This window comes from Eptesicus fuscus, chromosome 6 (genome assembly GCF_027574615.1).
Source record: "Eptesicus fuscus isolate TK198812 chromosome 6, DD_ASM_mEF_20220401, whole genome shotgun sequence".
In the NCBI taxonomy this organism is placed as follows: domain Eukaryota; kingdom Metazoa; phylum Chordata; class Mammalia; order Chiroptera; family Vespertilionidae; genus Eptesicus; species Eptesicus fuscus.
In genome coordinates, this window is record NC_072478.1 from 56,187,860 (window position 1) to 56,210,829 (window position 22,970).

At 34.3% G+C, this 22,970-nt stretch overlaps 1 protein-coding gene across 1 annotated transcript in view; it reads right to left on the bottom strand.

Annotated features, from left to right (window-relative positions):
• Positions 1 to 260: 260 nt before the first annotated feature.
• ABCE1 (ATP binding cassette subfamily E member 1) overlaps positions 261 to 22,970 on the bottom strand; it is a 28,021-nt gene continuing 5,311 nt past the window's right edge. The window contains exons 3-18 of the mRNA XM_008143855.3: positions 22,299 to 22,384; positions 19,442 to 19,539; positions 18,355 to 18,472; positions 16,862 to 16,999; positions 16,634 to 16,703; positions 16,295 to 16,391; positions 15,312 to 15,401; positions 12,060 to 12,181; positions 8,627 to 8,848; positions 7,032 to 7,091; positions 6,874 to 6,932; positions 4,905 to 5,015; positions 4,688 to 4,830; positions 4,444 to 4,566; positions 2,338 to 2,449; positions 261 to 776 (exon numbers count right to left, since the gene is read on the bottom strand). Of these exons, the coding sequence (XP_008142077.1) occupies positions 729 to 776; positions 2,338 to 2,449; positions 4,444 to 4,566; positions 4,688 to 4,830; positions 4,905 to 5,015; positions 6,874 to 6,932; positions 7,032 to 7,091; positions 8,627 to 8,848; positions 12,060 to 12,181; positions 15,312 to 15,401; positions 16,295 to 16,391; positions 16,634 to 16,703; positions 16,862 to 16,999; positions 18,355 to 18,472; positions 19,442 to 19,539; positions 22,299 to 22,384 (1,697 nt within the window). The 3' untranslated portion in view covers positions 261 to 728. The remainder of the gene's footprint in view (positions 777 to 2,337; positions 2,450 to 4,443; positions 4,567 to 4,687; positions 4,831 to 4,904; positions 5,016 to 6,873; positions 6,933 to 7,031; positions 7,092 to 8,626; positions 8,849 to 12,059; positions 12,182 to 15,311; positions 15,402 to 16,294; positions 16,392 to 16,633; positions 16,704 to 16,861; positions 17,000 to 18,354; positions 18,473 to 19,441; positions 19,540 to 22,298; positions 22,385 to 22,970) is intronic.

The following is a 22,970-nucleotide window of genomic DNA, read 5'->3' on the forward strand; positions in this document are numbered from 1 at the left end:
GCACACCCCCTACTGGGGATGTGCCCGCAACCAATGTACATGCCCTTGACTGGAATCGAACCTGGGACCCTTCAGTCCACAGGCCGACGCTCTATCCACTGAGCCAAACCGGTTTCGGCTGAAATGATTTTTATGAAGATATTCAAAAGCACCAAAAATTGTAAGCAATGATTAAGTTGGTAACAGCCATTTCTGACAGTGGTGGTTTGTAGTAGATGATCTAAACACACTGATAAGATAGTGCAAAGACTGGAAACAAATATAATCCTAAGGTTTATTTATCAAATTTCATCAGTGGAGTCTTAGACCGACTTTAAAATAAGGGCAGTTCATTATATTGGCATACTTGGCAACAATGTAAGTACAGAAACTTTTTTCAAGACTTTTAAAAGGGGGCAACACTGGTCAGCATTTGGTACATGAATACAGTAGCACATCTACTGAAAAATCTTCCTATACATCATTAAAGTTTGGAGGTAATTAATGTAGCTTGAAATGTGTTCATTTTAGAATGTTAGAGGCAAAAAGAGCCTTATCATCAAGAACAGAAAAGTTTCATTGTTTTGTGGTTCAGACTACAATTTACAACACAACTGGCTTATGTTACAATAAGTAAATTCTACTTCAGGCTCTGGAGTATGTGGGGCATTAAACCTGATTAAAGTTTTATATGACAAAATCCCAATGTTTCTCTTAATAAACGGTTTATCGATATTGCCAGATTCAGTCTAATCATCCAAGAAAAAGTAGTTTCCACTCTTCTTTTGTTCTACATCCTAAAAAATAAAATAGAGAAGCAACAAAAATCAACACCATTTTCCTACATGTAGAGGTAGACTTTCACTCACAGTATTACTTAGTGCAAACCTCGTCTGCACTGAGGTCTGCTTCTGGATATTCCTGGGTCCATGACTTAAAAGCAAGATTACTACCTCTGCTCCCCATCCCTACTACAGAACACCTCCCTTGGTTCACGTCAAGCAAAGCCCTTCACATAAAATACTTATTTACACTCATCAAGTTGCCACAAAGAATACTGTTTCCAGGAAAACTATTAAATTCCATTTTCATCATTTTAAGCTCCTGGTACAAAAGGTCCATATTGTTGGTTTGAGAACTGCCTAGTGCACAAAATATGTAAAAAATTTCCCCAGTGCTCTTTACTGACTGGCCAGTAATGATCCATCTACCTATTTGCCTAGCTGCTCGCTTATTAGGGTTAAGTTATGACCGAGATGAGTGGGCAGAGAGAATCAAACCAGAAATTTCTGCAAAAAAAAAAAAAAGTGACAGTACAGTGTTCATTCAATAAAAAATGGGGGGGGGGGAACACAAGGAAATAAAACACCGTGTTCATAATACTTCAGCAGAAATTCTTAGGAAAAATAAGTTCTGCATAATGAATGTTCTAGAATTTAAGTCCTCTTTTCTGCCTAATGTTTTCCAAAACTGAGGAAACTTTACTTTTAAGTTAAAATTTGTCATTTCATTCTTCTGGCCAGTGAATAACTGTCATAAACAAAACACAGAGAAGGCTAAAGGCAACATGATGTGTACAATGACCTTGTCTCTGCCTTCCAAAAACTCATGGTTAAGTCACAAGGCTAGCGGAGTACCAAAAAATAAAATCTAGTGAATGCTACAGGTATGGTGTATAACATACTTCTACAGTTTCTAAAGTATTATGATAGCCAGAGGACCACAAAATGTAAGAAGCATTTTATTTTATTTTATTTTATTGTAAGAAGCATTTTAAAGAGGCTCTGCAGGGTATATAAAAACAAATGGTTTTTTTAGAATTCATTTTAAAAATGAATTTTTAGCGACCAAAAAATTATTGTCTTCTGATGTAGGCTTCAAGTGTAGGTGGCACAATTATTTTAGATACCACAAAGAAAGAAAAAGGGCCAATTAAACTGACAAAATATTTTTCCATTGTTTAAAATTTTATGATCATTGAAGGAGCTTATTTAGACTCTTCAACTATATGCTTTATGTTGCTCCTATGCATGCACAAAAAGAAAAAAAAACAAACTGATTCAGGTATTCTTAAAAACTTGTTTCACTGGTGCATTAGTGTAATCTTTCTGAAGGCAGTTAAATGGCAATTAACACACGTGGTACAGCAGTGGGTACCACTCAGATGACATGAACAGCTCTGCCGGAGTTCATGTAGCAATGGCAACCACATCACAATTGCTGCCTATAAAACTCAAGTATGCCACCAGGTATTAATATATGAAAAGCATGACTCTTGAAATTAATAAAATATAATACAGATTTTAATATGAAACATGCCTTTAGTTATCCAAGATTTAAGATAGTTTTTCTACATACCTTAATGGAATTGAGTTTGTTTATTCTTGGCCTATAGTTGTTTGGATCTCTTCTGAATGTAATTTCAAGTTGAGATAAAAATTTATTCATGCCAGCCAAAAGGGTTTGAGGACTAGAAGAAAAACAAGGTCAATTTTGATTAAATTCTACCCATCAAATTCACTGTCCCTCTAATTCCCCAATAAGTCATCTGGATAGCAGTATACCAGAGCATATTATAAACTCTATGTTCTGAAATGTCTTTGTGTAGACTCTGTAGTTTGGCTATAAATTTTTGTGCAAAACATAGTTTAACTTGTTTCTGATCTGGAAAAAAATATTTAAGAAGTACTATAGAAAAGCAAAAGATCATTAATTAGGAAATTACAGAATTTCAAATATGACATTTTTAGGGGAGAAGAGACTTGGTTAGAAATTAGGCACTGGAGGGAATATGTACAACATAATGGTTTTTAATAATAAGAACTTTTAAAAAAAATATGTTTTATTGATTTTTTACAGAGAGGGAGAGGGAGAGAGAGTTAGGAACATTGATGAGAGAGAAACATCAATCAGCTGCCTCCTGCACACCCCCTACTGGGGATGTGCCCGCAACCAATGTACATGCCCTTGACTGGAATCGAACCTGGGACCCTTGAGTCCGCAGGCTGAAGCTCTATCCACACATTTCACAGCCTACATCAAGTGTAGGTGGCAAACTGGTTAGGGCAATAAGAACTTTTAAAATGTCTATGCTTTATTCATCCTAAATCATATCATACGCATGGAACATTTTATAAGCATTTTACTAGTATAGAAACAAAGAGGATCATTACTTGAATAAATAAGCTTTATATGGCCTAAGAAATGCCCCTCTCAAAGAAATATGTAATTTTCAGTAATTGATGTATAAATTTAAAATGAAAATAATGGAATCCTGGGAAGCTTAGTAAATTATTTGTATTTCATGAATGAATTATTCAAATAGCAACTCCATTCCTCCCTAACACCAGAAAATGTTATGTTGGAATCACATAAAATTACTGTTTTTATAGGTCAAAAATGGTTGAATACAGTAATTTCATATGGGTCAACCTAATATAAGGTTTTACAGTAAAACCTTGTATGTTAGGCTTTTCTACATTACAAATGCTCTCAAGCCAGTAAGGAAAAAAATGATAGGAAAAAAAGGGAAACAGTAAAATCATTACATTTGGGGTTTACTATGATCTTTACCACAAGCAATCATGTAACCTATGAGGACTTTATTTTATATATCATATGTGACACGTATGGTTTTCAAGGTTATTGCAAATTCGGAATCTTAATGTGTTTTGGAAATCCAAATAATGCAGGTAAAAGTTAACAAAAATTAAAAGGCGAGGGGCTAATCCCCCTGGGCCAGGAGTTCTATACTATAGTCTGAAAACGATTCTGCCGGATCACATCCAGTATTCCATGTGAATAATCTTAGATGTCACAGTATAATTTCTATTTCTGGCTATCTCTTTCCTTCTTAAAACTTAAAATGGTTTGAATCCCCAGGTGGCTCAGTTGGTTGGGTCTTCGTCCCATATACCAAAAAAAGGTAGTGAGCGGGTTCGATTCCCAGTCAGGGAGAGTATGGTAGGCAACCAACTGATGTTTCTCTCTCTCTCTCTGCCTTGCCCTCTCTCTAAAAATCATTTAAAAAAAACACACATATCCTCCGGTGAGGATTAAAAAAAAAATTCAAATAGTATGAGTAATGTTTATAAGCTTATTGGAAAATTTTAGATAACTTTCTAATTATTAAAAGTTACTAGAGGCCCAGTGCATGATTGAATCATGCACGTTTAGGGGGGGGAGCTGGGTGCCTGTTCGCTGGTGCCTGAGTGGACAGGCACCCAGCTCCCCCGCTTTTGATGGTCCGCGGTGGGATGTGAGCTCGCTGCCCCAGAGGCCCCTTCTGTGCCGCAGCACAGCCATGGCGCAGACGCTGAGCTCGAAATCGGCCACCCCGGCCACCCTGAGTCCCGCCCCCCCGCGCCTCCTGGCCAATCGGCATAGCGAAGGTATGGTCAATTTGCATATTTGTCTATTATTAGGTAGGATAATTAGGCTGAATATTTTAGAAAGTAGTTTTACCTGTTTGCAACTGTGTTCTTAGATGGAACACCATCAAAAACAATGACTCGATCTGCTAGATAGGTGGCCATGATGAAGTCATGTTCCACAACAAAGGCTGTCTTCTTGGCATGGAGTATGAAACTAAAACACATGATTGCAAAATCTTTTATAGTTTTATATAATCAAATATTCAAATGCTATATTAGGCACAGTTATATGTCAGGCCACATAACCAAAAATAATACTTTCATGAGGTTATTACCGTTTGACAACTCGAGCTGCCATCAATCTTTGTTCAGAGTCCAAATATGCAGATGGTTCATCAATTAAATAGACATCAGCAGGTTTGCCCAAACAAAGAGCTAAAGCTACTCGCTGCAGTTCACCACCAGATAATGTCTGTACCTATGTGGAGAAGGTTAGCAAACGATTTAGAGACATCCAGTTTAAAATAATAAAATAACAAAAAATTAGAGTACCTCTTGATCGATGATGTTTTCAATTTGCAGAGGCTTCATTACATCAGTCACAAATTGTGGATGAGTATAAGCATCTCGTATCTTTTCATGTAGTAATTGTCGAACACTTCCCTGTTTTTAATAGATATTGAAAATTTATTTCAGTTCAGAACTACTCTAATTACGAATTGTAACAAAGTTAGGTTCCAGAGCAAAACTATGTCAATTTGCCACCAACAGATATCAATAGTGTTTCTATGCTTATCTGTCATCTATGGCATGTTCTAAACATTTTAAATTAAACCCATCATGTCCAACAATGAAAAAAAACAATAATCTTGAAATTTGAAAGTAACAAATGATGACTGTTTCAGGGAAGAAGTCATTGAGAATAGGAATAATCAGTAAGATAATACAAACTGATAGGGATGAATCTTGAGATGCACTGCTTGTTATTTCTGGAGAGGTCTGAGTTTGAGAACTTAAAAGGTAAGCTTAGCCGGGCTGGTGTGGTTCAGTGGTTGAACGTTGACCTATGAACCAGGAGGTCATGTTCGATTTCCGGTCAGGGCACATGCCCAGGGTTGCGAGCTCAATCCCCAGTAGGAGGTGTGCAGAAAGCAGCTGATCAATGATTCTCGTCATTGATGTTTCTCTCTCTCTCTCTCTCTCTCTCTCTCTCTCTCTCTCTCTCTCTCCCTTCCTCTCTGAAATCAATAAAAAAATATATTTTAAAAAAAGGTAAGCTTATAGAAAGTATCAATGGTAAAATTTTTTATTGTAAGCTAAGCCATCTCAAATAGACCTAAGTGAGTATTGAGGTACTGAGTATGGATACTGTAGTCAAGAAGTTCATTACAACACCTGCAGAAAATAGAGAAGATTAACTTCATGTTTTCAAGGTTCATCCATCCATATTGCAACATGTATTAGTACTTTATTTCATTTTATGGGTGAATAACATTAAATTTTATGGACATACAGTGTTTATTCTGTTCATCAGCTGATGGACATTTGGGTTATTTCCCACATTTTGGCTATTATGAATAATGTACCCGTGTGCAAATTCTTGTGTTGAGACAGTCTTCATTTCTCTTGGGGATATATCTAGGAGTGGAAGTGCTGCTTCGTATGTAACTATGTTTAATTGTTTGAGGAACTGCTAAGTTGTTTTTCAAATTGGCTGCACCATTATACATTCCCACCAGCAATGTATGAGGTTCATATCTCACCAATACTTTTTTTTTTTTAATTTAAGTCATCCCAGTAGGTATGAAGTGGTTATTACATTGTGGTTTAGATTTGCATTTCCCTAATGACTAATGATGCTGAGCATCTTTTAATGTGCTTATTGAGCATTTGTATATCTTCTTTGGAAAAATGTCTATTCAAATCTGTTGCCTATTTTCAAATTGAGTTTTAAGAGTTCTTTATATATTTGAGATAAATGATTTTCAAATAGTTTATTCCATACTGTGAGAGGCCTTTTCACTTTCTTGATCGTGTTATTTGCAGCACAAAACACTTAAGGTTTTTAAAGGTTCATTTTGGGAAAAGCTGCCTATCAGATTTTTAAAAGCATTTTCTTAGTGGAAATGAATCTACGACTATAGTCTTAATAACTTCTCTAAACACTTAAAAAAATATATACATATATATTTATGTGTTTTTATTGATTTCAGAGAGGAAGGGAGAGGGAGAGAGAGAGAGACAGACACATCAATGATGAGAGAACCATTGATTGGCTGCCTCCTGCATGCCCCCTACTGGGGATCGAGCCTGCAATCAGGGCATGTGCCCTGATTTGGAATCGAACTATGACCTCATTCACAGATTGATGCTCAACCACTGAGCCATGCCGGCTGGACTCTAGACACGTTTTGATAAAACTGTACAGAAATTAATTATAATTTTGTTATAGAAAAGATTAACGTTATATATATATATATATAAAACTTTTCTTTAATAACCAAATAACAGAATAACTCACAGTTGACTTGGGACTGATTTTCTGTGGCTTATAACTGACGTTTAGAACTGGTACTTCTCCTGCAAAATAATGCAAATAAATAAAACACTGAAAACTGCCCAGATCTTTAAAGTTTACTATGTAGAACTGAGTAAAAGGAACCAAGATTACAACAGTACCTCCTTCATCAGGTTTCAGTCTTCCAGCAAGCATTCTGATAAATGTCGTTTTACCAGTACCTGGCAACACAACATACAACAAATTGACTTGAAAGATGCTCCACATTTAGTGTAAATCACTATGTATTACTGGGTTTTAATTGAGAAATTAGTTTAAATATATACACTGACACTACTGAATTCTGAAGGTCATGCAGAGAAATACTTAAACTTTCATGATTCACCTCTCAAATATCACTCTAAACCAGTGGTTCTCAACCTTTCTAATGCCGCGACCCTTTAATACAGTTCCTCATGTTGTGGTGACCCCCAACCATAAAATTATTTTCGTTGCTACTTCATAACTGTAATTTTGCTACTGTGATGAATCGTAATGTAAATATCTGTGTTTTCCGATGGTCTTAGGCGACCCAGCTAGCGGTTCTCAACCTGTGGGTCGCAACCCACAGGTTGAGAACCGCTGCAGTAGAGCCTAAGACCATCGGAAAACACAGATATTTACATTACGATTCATCACAGTAGCAAAATTACAGTTATGAAGTAGCAACGAAAATAATTTTATGGTTGGGGGTCACCACAACATGAGGAACTGTATTAAAGGGTCGCGGCATTAGAAAGGTTGAGAACCACTGCTCTAAACTAATTAGGAGGAATATAAACTAGTTAAAAATAATAATGACTATTTTAATAAATGATAGGCCTACAAAGTGTTAGACTTTGGCTACTTTTTAAAAGATGATATTTAACTAAAATGTCAATACATGCAATTTATTAAGATAAAATAGTATTGTTATGATTTATACCATCATGAAGACAATTTACACGAAATATTTAAGTTAACTGCAACCCAGTTCTCAAAATTCCTTCATTAACTAAAGGCTGATACATTGAACAACCCTCATAAAATTTTTATCCCGCAGTTTTATAAGCTACTAGAGGCCTGATGCATGAAATTCGTGTAAGGGCCTTGGCCCCGGCCCCCTGCTGCCGTGGTTGCCTGCTGCAGCTTTGTCCAGAAGGAATGACGTCTGGTCTAATTAGCATATTATGCTTTTATTATTATAGATAAGTATGCCATTCAAATGTGTTGTTTTTTTTTTAAATCATGAAAGCAATATCAGATATTTGGTACTCAAATTCATCACATAATTGTATTTATGATGGCAACATAATATTAAAAAGTGCTGGTAATAGAACTACTTACAAAGGTAGACTAGTTTGGATTTGAAATAAGAAAATCTCCAAAAGAAAGAGTGCAATGACATTTAAAACATGATTGCTTGTGAATTGCAAATATTGTTTTCTTCCTAGTCAGTATCCTATATGAATAAATGCCATATCAATTTATAAATAGAGAAACTAGATTTCAAAAAAATCTTATTTTTACTGAAGGTTGTCAGACAAAATAATATGAACTTGATTGAATGACAGTGAGATTAAATCATATAATGTTACAAAATGTGACCTATACTGAGAAATGTATGGATTCAATCCAACTTCCAGACCTATAACTGAGTTTTTCATGGAGTAGTTAAGACTAAGTTACTAGGTAAACAGAACAGATGTTCACATATCAAAAAATTAGAAAAACTTACCATTTTCCCCCAACATCACCATGATTTCAGAATCTGTAAACTCTCCAGCTACAATTGCTAGCTCAAACTCTCCCATCTTTTTTCTCATTCCGGGATATTTATACATACACATTTTTTTAACTTCTTCTTCATTTGCTGTCTCAGCCACTTTAAAAACAAGTGATGCATCTCTGAATCTCAAATTTTCTGTTGGAACGTAGCCATCCAAAAAAATGTTTATGCCTATTGAAAAATCATTGACAATAGATTAGTAAAGATCAATTAAAAACTAAACTTTCTCTATAGCAAGAAATTATTACACAAGAGCTCAAACCTCAGGCTCTCTTGGGATCACTGTAAGCACAGGCTTTAAATTTCTGTGGATTTATGATAACATGCAGTGACAACACTGTTTTATGTATCTAATGAAGCTTTAAATAATTCGTGCACATATATGTGGCATATATATACACACACATACAAAGCACATCCTTTCATTACGATGTGATTTTATAAGGTATTTTCCCCAGCAGGTTTAATGCAAAAGCATACAATGCCATTTCTGCTGCTCATTTTTAACTCGCAAATTCTATTTTTTCTCTAAAAATGACTAGTAAAAGTGGAATATTTTCATGGATTGACATAAAATGATATAAAATAGTTTGGGGAGTAACTTTTTAAAAAAGCAACAAGTTCCTTTCTTCTTCTTTATTTTTAAATATTTTTATAGGGAGGAAGAGGGTGAGATAAAAACATAAATGATGAGAGAATCACTGACTGGCTGCCTCCTGCACGCCCCCTATGGGCGACCAAGCCAGCACCCTGGGCATGTGCCCCAAGTGGGAATAGAACCACAACCTCCTGGTTCATAGGTTGACGCTTAACCACTGAACCACGCCAGCCAGGCTGGGGAATAATTTTTTAAATAAACAATTTAAATTATGAGTATTCATTTTCACATGAGCTATAATTACATTTTGAAGTTATAATTTACTGCATTTATCCCCTAATTATTTTTGCAGGTTTCTAAGACATTTGATAATAATGAACTTCATTTGACACCTTTTCGCTTCATTATACAAAGTTAAACACCATTATCTAAAAGGTTTTAAAGCCTGGCCAGTGTCGTTCAGTGGTTGAGTGTCGACCCATGAACAAGGAGGTCACAGTTCCATTCCTGGTTGGTCAGGGCACATGCTCAGGTTTCGGGCTCGATCCCCAATAGGGGTTATGCGGGAGGCAGCCAGTCAATGATTCTCGCTCATCATTGATGGTATCCCTCTCTCTTTTCCTCTCTCTGAAGTCAATAAAAAACAAAACATATTTAAAATGATATAAAAAATGGAAATAAACTAGCATATTATACATGAGAATCCCTCCATACTAAAGTTGTTAAGATCCATAATGGCAGATACAGAAATGAAAAAGTGGATTATTTGGGAAACAAATAAACAAAAACACTTTTTTAGTGTTTCCTATATATAAGGAGAAGTAAGAGAAAGCTTGGCTGAAGTTTTAGAAGGTCTCGAAAGAGAGTCTAAGAATATTATTTGTTTCAACTGCAACTGAGAGCCATATCAGGGGGCCTGTAAGCTCAGCCTAAAACATAGGTGTGCTCAATAAATATTTGCTGATAGAACAAATGAAAAGATACATTGATTTTGCCAAAAGTTGTATTATAAAAAAATCTTTATGTGAGGTTAAAAAAATTAAAACCAAAAATTAAATAAAAACATAAACTTGAAGGAAAGGAACCCTAGTGAACATTTAGTCCAAGTGCATAATTTACAAGGTAAGGAAAGGAAGATGCAGAGAAATAAGGGACTTTGAGCAAAACATTAATAAATCAACCTTTATATTCCTACTGCAATGTTTCTCTTACCGCTTTTACAGTTTAAAGAGTTATATATATTGCATTAATTTCAGTTTTATTAAAGGAAAGCAGAAAAATTAAGTGGTTTGCTATGTGAATTGTTTTAACAGATAAGGCACATTAAAAACCTCACCAGGAACTATTTTTTCAGTGACAAGCCTTTACACAAGGCATTCATTCATAAACAGAATTGACAAGTGATTATCCATATAATTTTCAACACGATTGTAGAACTATTACTACTATATGGTATAGAGTAAGTACTCAATAAATATTGGCCAACTGAGGCAAATAAAACGAAGAATAACTTCTGATATCTCTTTAAGACGATTAGAAAGAAAACTGAGTAATCTCACAATTTTTTCCCTTTAAATATGTTATCTATCTATCTCAAAGTTTAAGAAGTGATAACAAATTCTTCCCCACAGCTTAAACTAAGCCTAGCTGGCGTGGCTCAGTGGGTGAGCACTGACCTATGAACCAAGAGGTCACGGTTCGATTTCTGATCAGGGCATATGTGCAGTTGGCAGGCTCGGTCATCAGTGGGGGGTGTGCAGGAGGCAGCTCATCAGTGATTCTCTCTCATCATTGGTATTTCTATCTCTCTCCCTTTCTCTCTGAAATCAATAAAAATATATTTAAAAATATTTATATATTTTTATAAAACAAAAAAAGCCACCGCTGCTTTTTTATGCAAAATGTATAATGCGATAGAAATTTCTTTTTCCAAAAGTGTCTTAGGTATCTCAAAAACTATCACTTATAAACTATGCTATTTTTTCAAAATATGGACTAAGTAGTCCTTTTCGGTGTTCTAGGTTGTCAGCTGAAGGCAGAGCCAAAGAGAAGAAATATAAAGGAAAATAAAAGTAAGAAAGCAGCAAAAGGAAATAGAACAGAAATGAAAAGGCATACCAGATGGAGAGTGCACAGATATTGTTTCAGGAGCCACTTAGTGGTAGGCTAGTTTTTACTTTTGTCTAACTTGCTTAGGTAGGGAAGAGCATGGAAAAGAGAGGCCAGAGAGTCCCTCTTTCCTGAAAGTAGAAGGAATACATAAAAATATACTCACCAAGCTATTTTACTAGGCTTATATATAGTCAGTTACTAAACTGTAATATATACTTACTAAACTATCTTATTAGACTTTTAGGCAGCCCTAGTTCTACAAACTTAGGATAGATAACATACATTTAAAACAAGATAAGCACTAAATGAATTTCAAGAGTTTCACTACTGGTATTGGCCTGTCACAGATGAAGTTGAAGATGATAAATAAAAGAAAGTTTCTATAGAAGCTAAAATATACAAGAAACTTTTAATATAGCAAATAAATAGTAAGACTATTCTACCAAATTTCTTTCTATCCACCCCAACAGAAAATTCTCCAAAAAGATATGTTCTGTATTATAACTGATGAATATACCCACATATATTATATATTCTGTTATGTGATTAAATTCCATGAGACTAGAGTTTTAGATAAATCATATTACAGCATCTTAATATCAACAATAGTACATTTTCTTAAGCATTAGAATAGAGAGAATACAGCATTGTGAAAACAGTTTTGCAAGTTACCTTCTCTTACACTAAAAGGCATAGTGACAACACCATATGCACTTGGTACGCCATATAAACAGCAGATGAAGTCAGAGAGATAATCTAATACACTTAGATCATGCTCCACCACAATGATATATCTGAAAATTAATATAGATTTAAGATGTAACAATATATATAACATTAAAATTATATTTAATTATAACTGCTATGTAATTTTTAAAACCACAGTGTAAATTTCAGGAAAAGAGATATATTTTTAAAAAATTAAGTATAAAGACCATTATTAAACAAAAGCCGTAAAATATTTATTTAAATATGACTTAGCGATGTTCCTATTTCAAATTGGCATCCTAAACTGAAAGAAAAAAGAGTTAATATTATAGTTTATGGATATAATAAATATATTTTACTAATAAACATTTTAAAATAAACTTTACAAAGCAGAAACAATTAATAGATTTAAATCAGATGTAGCCTAACTATTTGATTATTATGCTATTCCCCTTACACATTCAACCTTTCTACTTGTCCCATGCTGGCTGTGGTAGGGGATGCATGGAGAATGACAGACAGAATCCTGAATCTGAGAATTTCCAATGTAGCTGGGAAAGACAAATCTCACTTTCTTCAGGTCCCCAGACATGGCTCTCAGTTTCCAAAGAAACAAATTAGACTTTTCTTTTAAGACCTTCTAAAACTGAAGCTACTATTTTTACTTCATTTATATATAGGACACACTGAAAAATGGATCTTTCATTATTTACTAAACAATCCACTTTTCCATTTGTGTGTGTTTCAGGGGTATTCTATCTTCTAAAATGTCTCCTGCCTAAATCCTCACTTGTTGGAAGTCCCTCCTACCATCTCAAATCCTAACTTCTGTAGGAACACGCTTATGGTAAAATGAATGTTCGTTCCCTCATTCTTGAACCTGTCACTCTGATCTAATTCTTGTACTTTCTGAGTACCCTACAACTTGTCCCCAAACACCCCGAAGGCAGGCTGCAATCTGCATTTCTATGATCTTTACTCTTGTGTTATGCATCAAACAGATATTTAATAAAGTTGTTGAATGATGAGGAATTTGGACTTATGTTAATTGGCAATGGGGGAAATGGTAGGTTTTTAACAGCATTATCCAGTAGAACTTTCCCTGATTATGGAAATGTTCTATCTCTATGTTGTCCCATATGGTAGCAATTAACTACATGGAATGCCCAGCACTTAGAATGTAACTAGTTTGATTAAAGAAATTAATTTTTTTATTTCAATTAAAATAAAAATAGCAAAATATCGCTAGAAGCTACAGCCTAGTTTTAGAATAAAAGAATGGTATGAAAGAATATCACTTCAGGAAGATTAACCAGGCAAGAAGAACCAGACTTTCTTAAAGGAAGCTATCACAGTAATCCAGGTGTCAGGTAGTAAAAGTAGGAATAAAAAAAAAGTGGGGGAAAATTTAATATGAAAAGGAAGTATTAGTGAGCCAGTACTCATCCTACCTTATGTTTCTGTTGGCAATATTTCATTACCTGGAATAATTCTCTATTTTTTACCATTAAAATCTTTAAGGCCCAATATAAGGCAACATAGTATTATCTAGTGGCTTTTAATTTACTTTAAAAAGAAAAAAATCAGGTAAAACCTCCTGCTTTCCTTACTTTCAAATGGAGCTTATGCAAAAGTTCAAAATGTAAAAAAAAAAAGCCAGCTGGTGTGGCTCAGTGGTTGAGCATCAACCCATGCACCAAGAGGTTACTGGTTCAATTCCTGGTCAGGGCACATGCATGGGTTGCGGTCTCAATCCCCAATAGGGCCCATGCAGAAGGCAGCCGATAAATGCTTCTCTCTCATTGATGTTTCTATTTCTCTCTCTAAATCAATAAAAAAATTTAAAAACTCTAAAAAATAATTTAGGAGGGCCACTCTATTTTCTGAGGATTTGGGAAAAAACAGAAATCTGCACCATAATGAGAAATCTATGCTGTGTAAATTTATACCCGACAATTAATTTTGGTTTACCTGTTGGTTTTCAATCCTACTGAAGGTGTTCTTAAGAGGTCGAATTCTAGAGAATCCTTTGTATTATTTTTCCTTTCTCCAATCCATCCTCTTTTTCTCATTGTTTACCCAAAGATAATAATCTCCCAAATCTTTGTAAAGCATTAAAGACTGAACGTGTGCTTTGACATGTAGAATTTCAGGATACAGATATACTTCATTTAACTTTTTGTCAATTTATCACTAGAGAGATTATTTTAACCCTATACCAAGACCTGGCACATATGTGCAAATGTCTAACTCAACCATTTTCTTCACTTTGTTAATATAATTTGCTTTGACATGTTATCCTTTTACAATGAAGGTTCCGTAGTCTGATAATTTCTGACTAGTGATTTGGGGGAATATTTACAAATTGAGATACATGTCAGTTGGTTATATATCACTAATCTTTTGATTATGGTTAGGCCATTACTTGATATTTTAAAAAAAGTTATGTGTGAAGGTAGATTGTCTATGACTTTCATTTCAGTATAATAAAGGGATATAAATACATTTTATAAAAAAGGGCTAGGGTTTAGAACTTGATTTGACTGCTTATGTATTTTCTTTACCAGGCTGTAAAGTCCTTGAATACTGGGACTACATTTTATACTCCTGCATTCCCCAAAGAGCCAGGCCTATGTACAAGGTAAAAATTATAGCTGCTATTAGGCCCAACTAAGTTTGTTTCTTTATCACTGATATTTGAAAGATTATATTCTAACTTAGAAGATTACTATGAGGCTCAAATGAGATAATGGATTCAGAAACTCTGCAAACTACAAAAGCACCCATATATACAGGGTGTTATGATTACTTAGTAGAGGTTCAGAATTCTCTTGTGCTCAGGAAGACCCTGAAGAACTGGAATTATTCTGTTGATCCTTATGTTCTAAATTTTGTGTGTGTCTGAGTAACATATTCATTTGAGGATCTGGTAAGAGCTAAGGATCTGCTTCACAGAAACCCATTTATTTGTACTAGAATTTGCAGATCATTTCAGAGTATTCATAGTTCCCTGGAAACAGGCATAGTAGTAAATGAATTTTGCATTAAGAACCTATGTTCTAGTTAGAGGAAGGTAAATTCAAATGGTAGCTCCAAATAATCAACATAGAAAACATGCACATGTATATGACATTGATGGCCCCAGTGTCTAGTCTTTAGAAATCTATAAAACTCCCCAAACAAAATAACACAGGCATATGACAAATCTGTACTTACCTATCTGGATTTATTAGGGACCGGATAGTAATAGCAGCCTTTAAACGCTGCTTGACATCTAGGTAACTAGAAGGTTCATCAAACATGAAACTATGAAAAAGAAAGGCATAATTTGAAAGAGAAGTATGACATAATTCTATCTTGCATGTTATTTTAAAGCACTATAATATAGTTTATGTTTGGCAACAAAAATCCCCTTATTCTAATGAGGAGTCTACCCTGTAATGGTAAAAACTTCCGTATTTTCTTCAGAAGAAGAAAAGAAATTACGAAAAGCCAAACTGCATATTGAACATGGGGAGACACTCCCAGATTAGGCTACCTTACAAATTGTTACCTGCTTATGAAAAATATTCTGATTTAGTCCAAAGTAAAAGAGAGCTTTTCTCTTAAACAGCTGAAGTCAGTTGTATTAAGCAAATAGTTTCTGGAGTGAAGGGCAGTGCACAGAATTATAGACTACTTTAGAGAGCTAGCCTGCTTTGGATGCCAGAGCAAAAACGTGGAATATGGGAGCAGGAAGTATTGGGGAGAAGAGAGGCACTGGAAGGTAGGAAGGAAACTGGCCCTTTTTACTCTCACATAGCATGCCACCCTGATTCAGAGTTATCTAAAAGACCTTATATTCTACTTGAGGTATTTATAAAAAACTTGCTGGCTTTGTTGGAGAGCTTAATTAAGCCTTAAAAAATATTCTTCTTATGTACAAAGAGAGTTTAAATAATAAACAACTTACTTCATAGTAAAAAACTCTGGACCCCATCAATTGTAAAGTATTTATTTAAATAAATGAGTTTCTCCCCCTGCAGGAAGAACAGGGAGAATGGGCAGTGGATGCACAATTGCTTGAGCTTCTTACCTCAAAATGAGAATCTTAGACACTACTTGTATTGTTTCTCTCAAAACCACTGTTTTATTACAGCATTCCAAATAAAAGCTCTAAAGTAAGGATTGAGATCTATAAAAGGTGTAAGGTAACCTACATGTCAGCTTTCTGTATGCAAACGACAGCACAAGCAAATCTCTGCAACTCTCCTCCTGAAAGGTCTTCCACATTTCGTTCTTTTAGATGCGTTAAATCTACAAAGAACATAGAGGCATTGTGTTTAACATTATAAGTTTTATTTCACCTCTGCTAAGTAAAATTTATATTGTAGGTCATTCTGAGTTTGACTATTTCAGTTGAAAATTGTGCGAAATAAAAAGTAAAGATGACAACTATCAGAGATTTCCCCATGTATTTCAAGAATCCATATAAAGACATTTGTTTTATAATTTAAGTTTAGGGCCTATTCAAACACATACACAAAATAAACACTTACCAAGCTGTTGACATACAATTGCTTGTGTCTTTGTTTCATCCTTTCGGTCCAAAATAGACCCTACTGTCCCCTGTCATAATATGGACAAAAACAGTCATTACTGTTTTCCTCCAATATTAAAATTAAATTCAATGTTAAAATCCCTTCAATCTTTGCTATAATTTGATATATTGTTTATACCTCCATCAATATCTATAATGTATAAATTCCTTCTAAAAAGCAACTGACCTTTGCAGCCTTGGGAATCTGGTCTACATACTGAGGCTTGATAATAGCTTTGAGGTCATCTTCTAGAATCTTGGTAAAGTAATTTTGCAATTCAGATCCACGGAAGTAAGTCAAAATTTCTTGCCAATCCGGTGGATCCTAGAAATATACATAAAATTACCTGAATTTAATTTAATAATACAATTGCAATGAGGATGACTGTTATACAAAATAGAACATGTGTCCAAATAGAATACTTCTGGCTTCTAACTTAATCTTAATATTGAGGATTTAATTTCAAATCAAGGTACACCAACTCATAACAGTTTAACCCTTTGCCCTCGCTTGCTTTTTTCTCGATTCCTTTATTCTACTCGGGATTTAATTTTTTAAATACCCCAGATTTTACAAAGCGCAGCAGTAGAATAAAAAACTGGAGTTTCTTTTCATACAAACTTATTTATTTGGGTTTTTTTATATTTCAAATTATTGATACATTCAAAGAGTAATTTTAATCTTTATAATTTTTCATGGTGTGATATTTTTTGAAACATTCACCCACATGAAGACCTGGTTTACATTCACATGTTTCGCAAATATAAATCGTCTCTCTTCTTCCTCCTTTGATTTTTCTGTTAGAACAAACAACACAATCTTTGGAGTTTTTGTTAGGGTGAGGTGTGATTATATGGAGCTTTCCATCTAAACGTTGGTCTAAGTTAGTGGATAATAATCTACCCCTGGAAGTTAGTGTACCATCTCTGAATTCTCCAACAAGATCATGTACTAGTTTCCTAATAAATTTCACATGCGTTATCGGTTTTTCATTTTTTCTTTTTTGGCATCAGTTGAGACGGCATTTACATTTTACTTGTCCTTTCATGCTAATGAAAACAAGAAAAGATACCGGAAAAATAGACAAAAACCCCTCTAACCCCCCGCGGTGAAACTACGTGTCGAGTGTGGCTCAACGTTCGAGCTGCTACCGATGCTAACCGTGTCAAGTCACACTCGACATCCGAGTGCAAAAGGTTAATAAAACTCAGAATAATCAGGTAAGTAGCACCGACAGATTTTAATTAAAAAATGAAGGAGTTTCATCTATGTATAGTTTCTTAGCATTAATTCCACAAATAATTTTGAAAATAACTAAAAAAAAAAAAAAAAAAAGACACAGCCCTGGACTGTTTGCCTCAGTGGATAGAGCATTGGTTAGCCTGAGGACTGAAGGGTCCCAGATTTGATTTTGGTCAAGGGCATGTACCTCAGTTGCAGGCTCAATCCCCGGTCCTGGTCGGGTGCATGTGGGAGGCAACCAATTAAATGTATCTCTCTCAAATCGATGTTTCTCTTTCTGTCTCCCCCACTTCCTTCCACTCTCTCTAAAAATCAATGGAAAAATATCCTTGGGTAAGGATTAACAAAAGCAAAAAAAAAAAATGACATATACACTCCCTTTCAGTCTCACAAAACCAACCCAAGCTATCCAATTTTTATAAGGTGGTAATACATACATCGTACTTTCCGAGGTTTGGCTTTTGCTTTCCTGCTAAAATTTTTAAAGCAGTTGACTTTCCAATACCATTAGTTCCAACTAATCCCAAAACTTCACCTGGACGAGGGATAGGTAACCTGTCGAAAGTATACAAAAATAATAAAACTCAGAAAAAGCTAAATAATATCAGAATGACATACTTTAATACACTTGCACTCCACACACATTCATTAAGCTAAGAGATATATGCCAGATATTATTGGCTATTAGAAAAAACCCCAGCCAAGATTAACTTAAACTGTTAATTGTTAGATATGCATCTATGGCAATATTACTCCAAGTTTTATTTATTCAAAGTCTGTACTAAAGTAACAATTATTCTTTGCATATAAGGCTCAGTTTTAATGTATAAAAAATGCTTTGGTAAAAAATATCATAGCAGGTGCAACCTCACACTGTTGTTTTTGTTGTTGTTGCTTTCCTGCCACTTACTTACAAGGAGAGAAGTGCCACATCAACCAGAAATATTCCACTTCATTCTCCCTGCTGCAGGAGGCCCTTTAAAGCTGGCAGGTTGAGAAATACCTTTTTATTAGTTAAATCTAGACTTCCAGATTAAAAATATCAGTGTTTAGCAGATGAAAAACCTCAAAGGACTCCTGTAATTTAATAATGTATGTCCAAGTTCAGAGTAATATTCTCTGTTGACCATGAAATTAATAGATAAGTAAAATCTAGGACAAGTTTCCTTAAAAGTCATTTTGGGAATACAGGTTTATTAACAATAGTGATTCTCAACCCCAGTTATATATTAGAATCATCTTGGAGCTTTTACAACTTACTGAGGTCCAGACTTTTCATCCAGAGACAGGATGTTATTTAACTGGGCTGAAACCTGGGCATTAGCTTTAAAAAGACCAGGTAACTCTAATGCTAGCCAGAATAAACAACTGACATATATAATATGATTCCGCATGATGTTACAATATTGTATTTCTCTTTAGTGCATGGGTAATAGTTTTTTCCCAGTTTTGCATATCTCTGAAAATTCCAAATGCATTTTACTTTTCACCGAAGTAAAGAGGAATGTTGACTTGAAAATATACCTGTGAAGTTTGAAGGCATTGGCACAATATCGATGTGTTGTTTCTTTTTCCAAGTTGCTTGGTAAGTTGACAATTGATAAGGCACCAAAGGGGCATTTCTGTTATTTAAAGTAAAGAATTAATTTTGTGTTAATTTTTAGAAGTAAACACTTGACTAAAATGGAGAGATTAAGAAGTTTTTATAAGCAATCTTCTGAACATGGAGTTGCACAAAGATGTAAAATATTTTTCATTTCCTTTTATTTTTGTAAAAATTTCTAGAAGGCAAAAATTGTATCAACTAATTTTGCATTACCCTTAGTGAATGCCATAATCTTAGACATTTAATGTTCGTTTAATACTTATTGAAAAACTTTACAGAACTTGGAAGTTCTGTGTGCATTTATTTACATCATTAGATAAAAGAAGGCTAAAAGGCAAGATAAAACATGGTTATTGAGTACTATACAACTGCATATTCAGCTTATGACAGATTCCTTCCCTCTACTTCCTTCTTCCTGTCTTTGTATGCATCCGTTTTCACCTTAAGTCCTTTAAGGTCATGGATTGTACCTTTTGGGTCTATTTATGTCCCAACAACAGCTGGCATTACATTTGGATAGAACAAGGATTAATGTCTTTCTGCTGTGATTTTTAATTATCCCATATGAAAAAGATGTTTCTTATTCCAACTGAGTAAATTCACATTAAAAAAAAGACTTATTCATAGAAAAACTTATTCAAATAATAGTTGCCTAGTAATCAGATAAATGTCTATGAAACAAGAATGGCAAGAACTGGAGGTTCATTTAAAAGTGGTAATGTGCCCCGGCCTGCATGGCTCAGTGGTTGAACGTCAACCTATGAACCAGGAGGTCAGGGTCCCATTCCCCATCAGGGCACATTCCCAATCCCCAGTGTGGGGTGTATAAGAGGCAGCCAACCAATGATTCTCATCATTGATGTTTCTATCTCTCTCTCTCCCCTCTTTTCCTCTCTGAAATCAATATATAAAAAGAGTGGTAATGTGGCTAGAGAAACTTATCAGAAGTACAGATAACTTAAAAAAGGTACATCCCAGAGTATAATCACATTTGAGATTTGTTTAGCAGAACTGTTCAGTGAGCTCAGGGACCAATTCAAAGTCTCTGTATAGAAAAATTTCAGTGAGTTTTCATTTTATGTCATAAGAACATAGATAATTAAACAAGTAAAACTTTTGCTTTCTAAATAAGTAATTACTACCCTCTAAACAAAACTATTAATTCTTTACATGAGATATTTTTCTGCCAATCAAGTTACCTTCATTTATAGAATTCTTTTTATTCCACCAATGTATATAAAATATTTATAGGCTAAAAATAAATTAAACTTCTCTAAATCTACAAGGGAAAAAATATCCACACTGTTCATATATGAAGTGTATTATAAGCATCTTAATTTTCAGGTATATACTATCCTCACTCCCAAAACAGACTCATCACATTAGAATCTTTTCAGCCACTGAAGTGCATACCCCAAATTTTGGAACCTCATTTTCCTACAGCAGTGAAAAAAGAAAATAAAGTTCTTTCTTTCTAGAATTAAAAATATATTACTCAAAATCAGATTTCCAGCACCAGAGAACATTGGTATATAAGAGATTAGTAAATATTTGCTGGAAGAAATATTTCCTGCTTATATTTTCAAAATATGGGAAAATGCTTTCAGGTATTTTCTTTTTGGAAGCCAATGCAAAGTACACAGAAGCTTATTAGAATAAGTAACAGGTTGGTATCCATACTCTGGTAAAGGTCTTTTCTAAAATGCACACTATCTACGAATAAAAACACCTAAATTAAGAACTTTGTGAACTGGCTCCTAAATATCTTTCATGAATTTCATCATTCGTAAGTCAAAACCCTAATCAAACTTTTCAATGCAACAAAAACTAATTTGGGGTATTTTGAAAAATTATACTAATGGAGCAAATTCAACAAGAGAAGAATGTACAAATACAGCAAAAAAAGCACTTAAAAGACTAGGTTAAACTGAAAAATTTTGGCCATATGCACTTCTATTTAAAAGTTGCAAATTTAGCTCTAGCCAGTTTCGCTCAGTGGATAGAGCGTTGGCTCTCAGACTGAAGGGTCCTGGTCAGGGCATGTGCAGGAGGCAACCAATCAATGAGACTCTCTCACATCAATGTTGATGTTTCTCTTTATCTCTCCCTTCCACTCTCTCTAAAAATCAATGGAAAAATATCCTCGGGTGAAGATTAACTCCCCCATGCCCACAAGTTGCAAATTTAAAGTTATATAGACTTAAAAAAAAATGTATGTTATATAACTCATATTTTTAGTATTCATATTTCCAAAAAGTTCTGGTGAAGAATATTCTTCTCATAAAAAGGTAGAAAAAAATATATCTTTGGTTGGAAATGGCTTTACAAAATTGAGTATGTTGAGGATAACTTTTAAATAAAAATTTGGCCTAATTACAAAGCAATAATATTTGATTATTGACATAAGTACAAAATTTATATTCTTTACTCAATGCTTTATATTTTACCTCTTTAAAAACAATTATAATATATTCAGAATTTTCAGATTTCATTTTCAGGTTATAAATTTGATTCGGTAAATAAAATATCACTGCCGAAACCGGTTTGGCTCAGTGGATAGAGCTTCGGCCTGCGGACTCAAGGGTCCCAGGTTGGATTCCGGTCAAGGGCATGTGCCTTGGTTGAGGGCACATCCCCAGTAGGGGGTGTGCAAGAGGCAGCTGATCGATGTTTCTCTCTCATCGATGTTTCTGACTCTCTATCCCTCTCTCTTCCTCTCTGTAAAAAATCAATAAAATATATTTAAAAAAATAAATAAAATAAAATATCACTTACCTTAATACAAATACCACAACCAATACAAAGAGTTTCAGAAATCCAAGCTATTTTGCTCTGGGGTGTAACCTCAATGCATAGTTTTCCTGGCAAAAGAAAAATACGTTTATGAGGCAAGAGGGAGATGATTCTAATATATTTATTTTGTTTAATTTACTACAGGGGAAGAAAATATGCTGGTAGAATTGTGGCAGATCCTAAAAGTTTTATTTTTAAGCTGACTGACCTAAATATTTAATTCACAAAATATGCCTTGCAAATGGTAATGTTCCTTAGAGAAAGGAATGAAATATGGTAGCTAGATCAGTGAAATTCTAAAAAGTTAAGTAGTCATCTAATATACAGACAAAATTAAACCTGGCATATAAACAGGACTATTAATAATGGAATTTCTGAACAGCATGGTAGACTATGATCTAGGAATCAACATCTATGACATCTAAAGTCTCTTTTAAGATTCAATAAGTCTATACCTCACTAGTACATTTAAAGTTACTATTACTTTAACACAGTTATAAAGATTACAAACAATTAATTCTGAATTGCTGTAAATTTATTTTATCTTGAAAATATAGCAAAACCTCATGAACAGGGATTCTTATTAAGCTCTTTAAAATGAGAATATTATCAAATACAAACATTTTGGCAATCCTTTCTCCATGACTTAGAGTA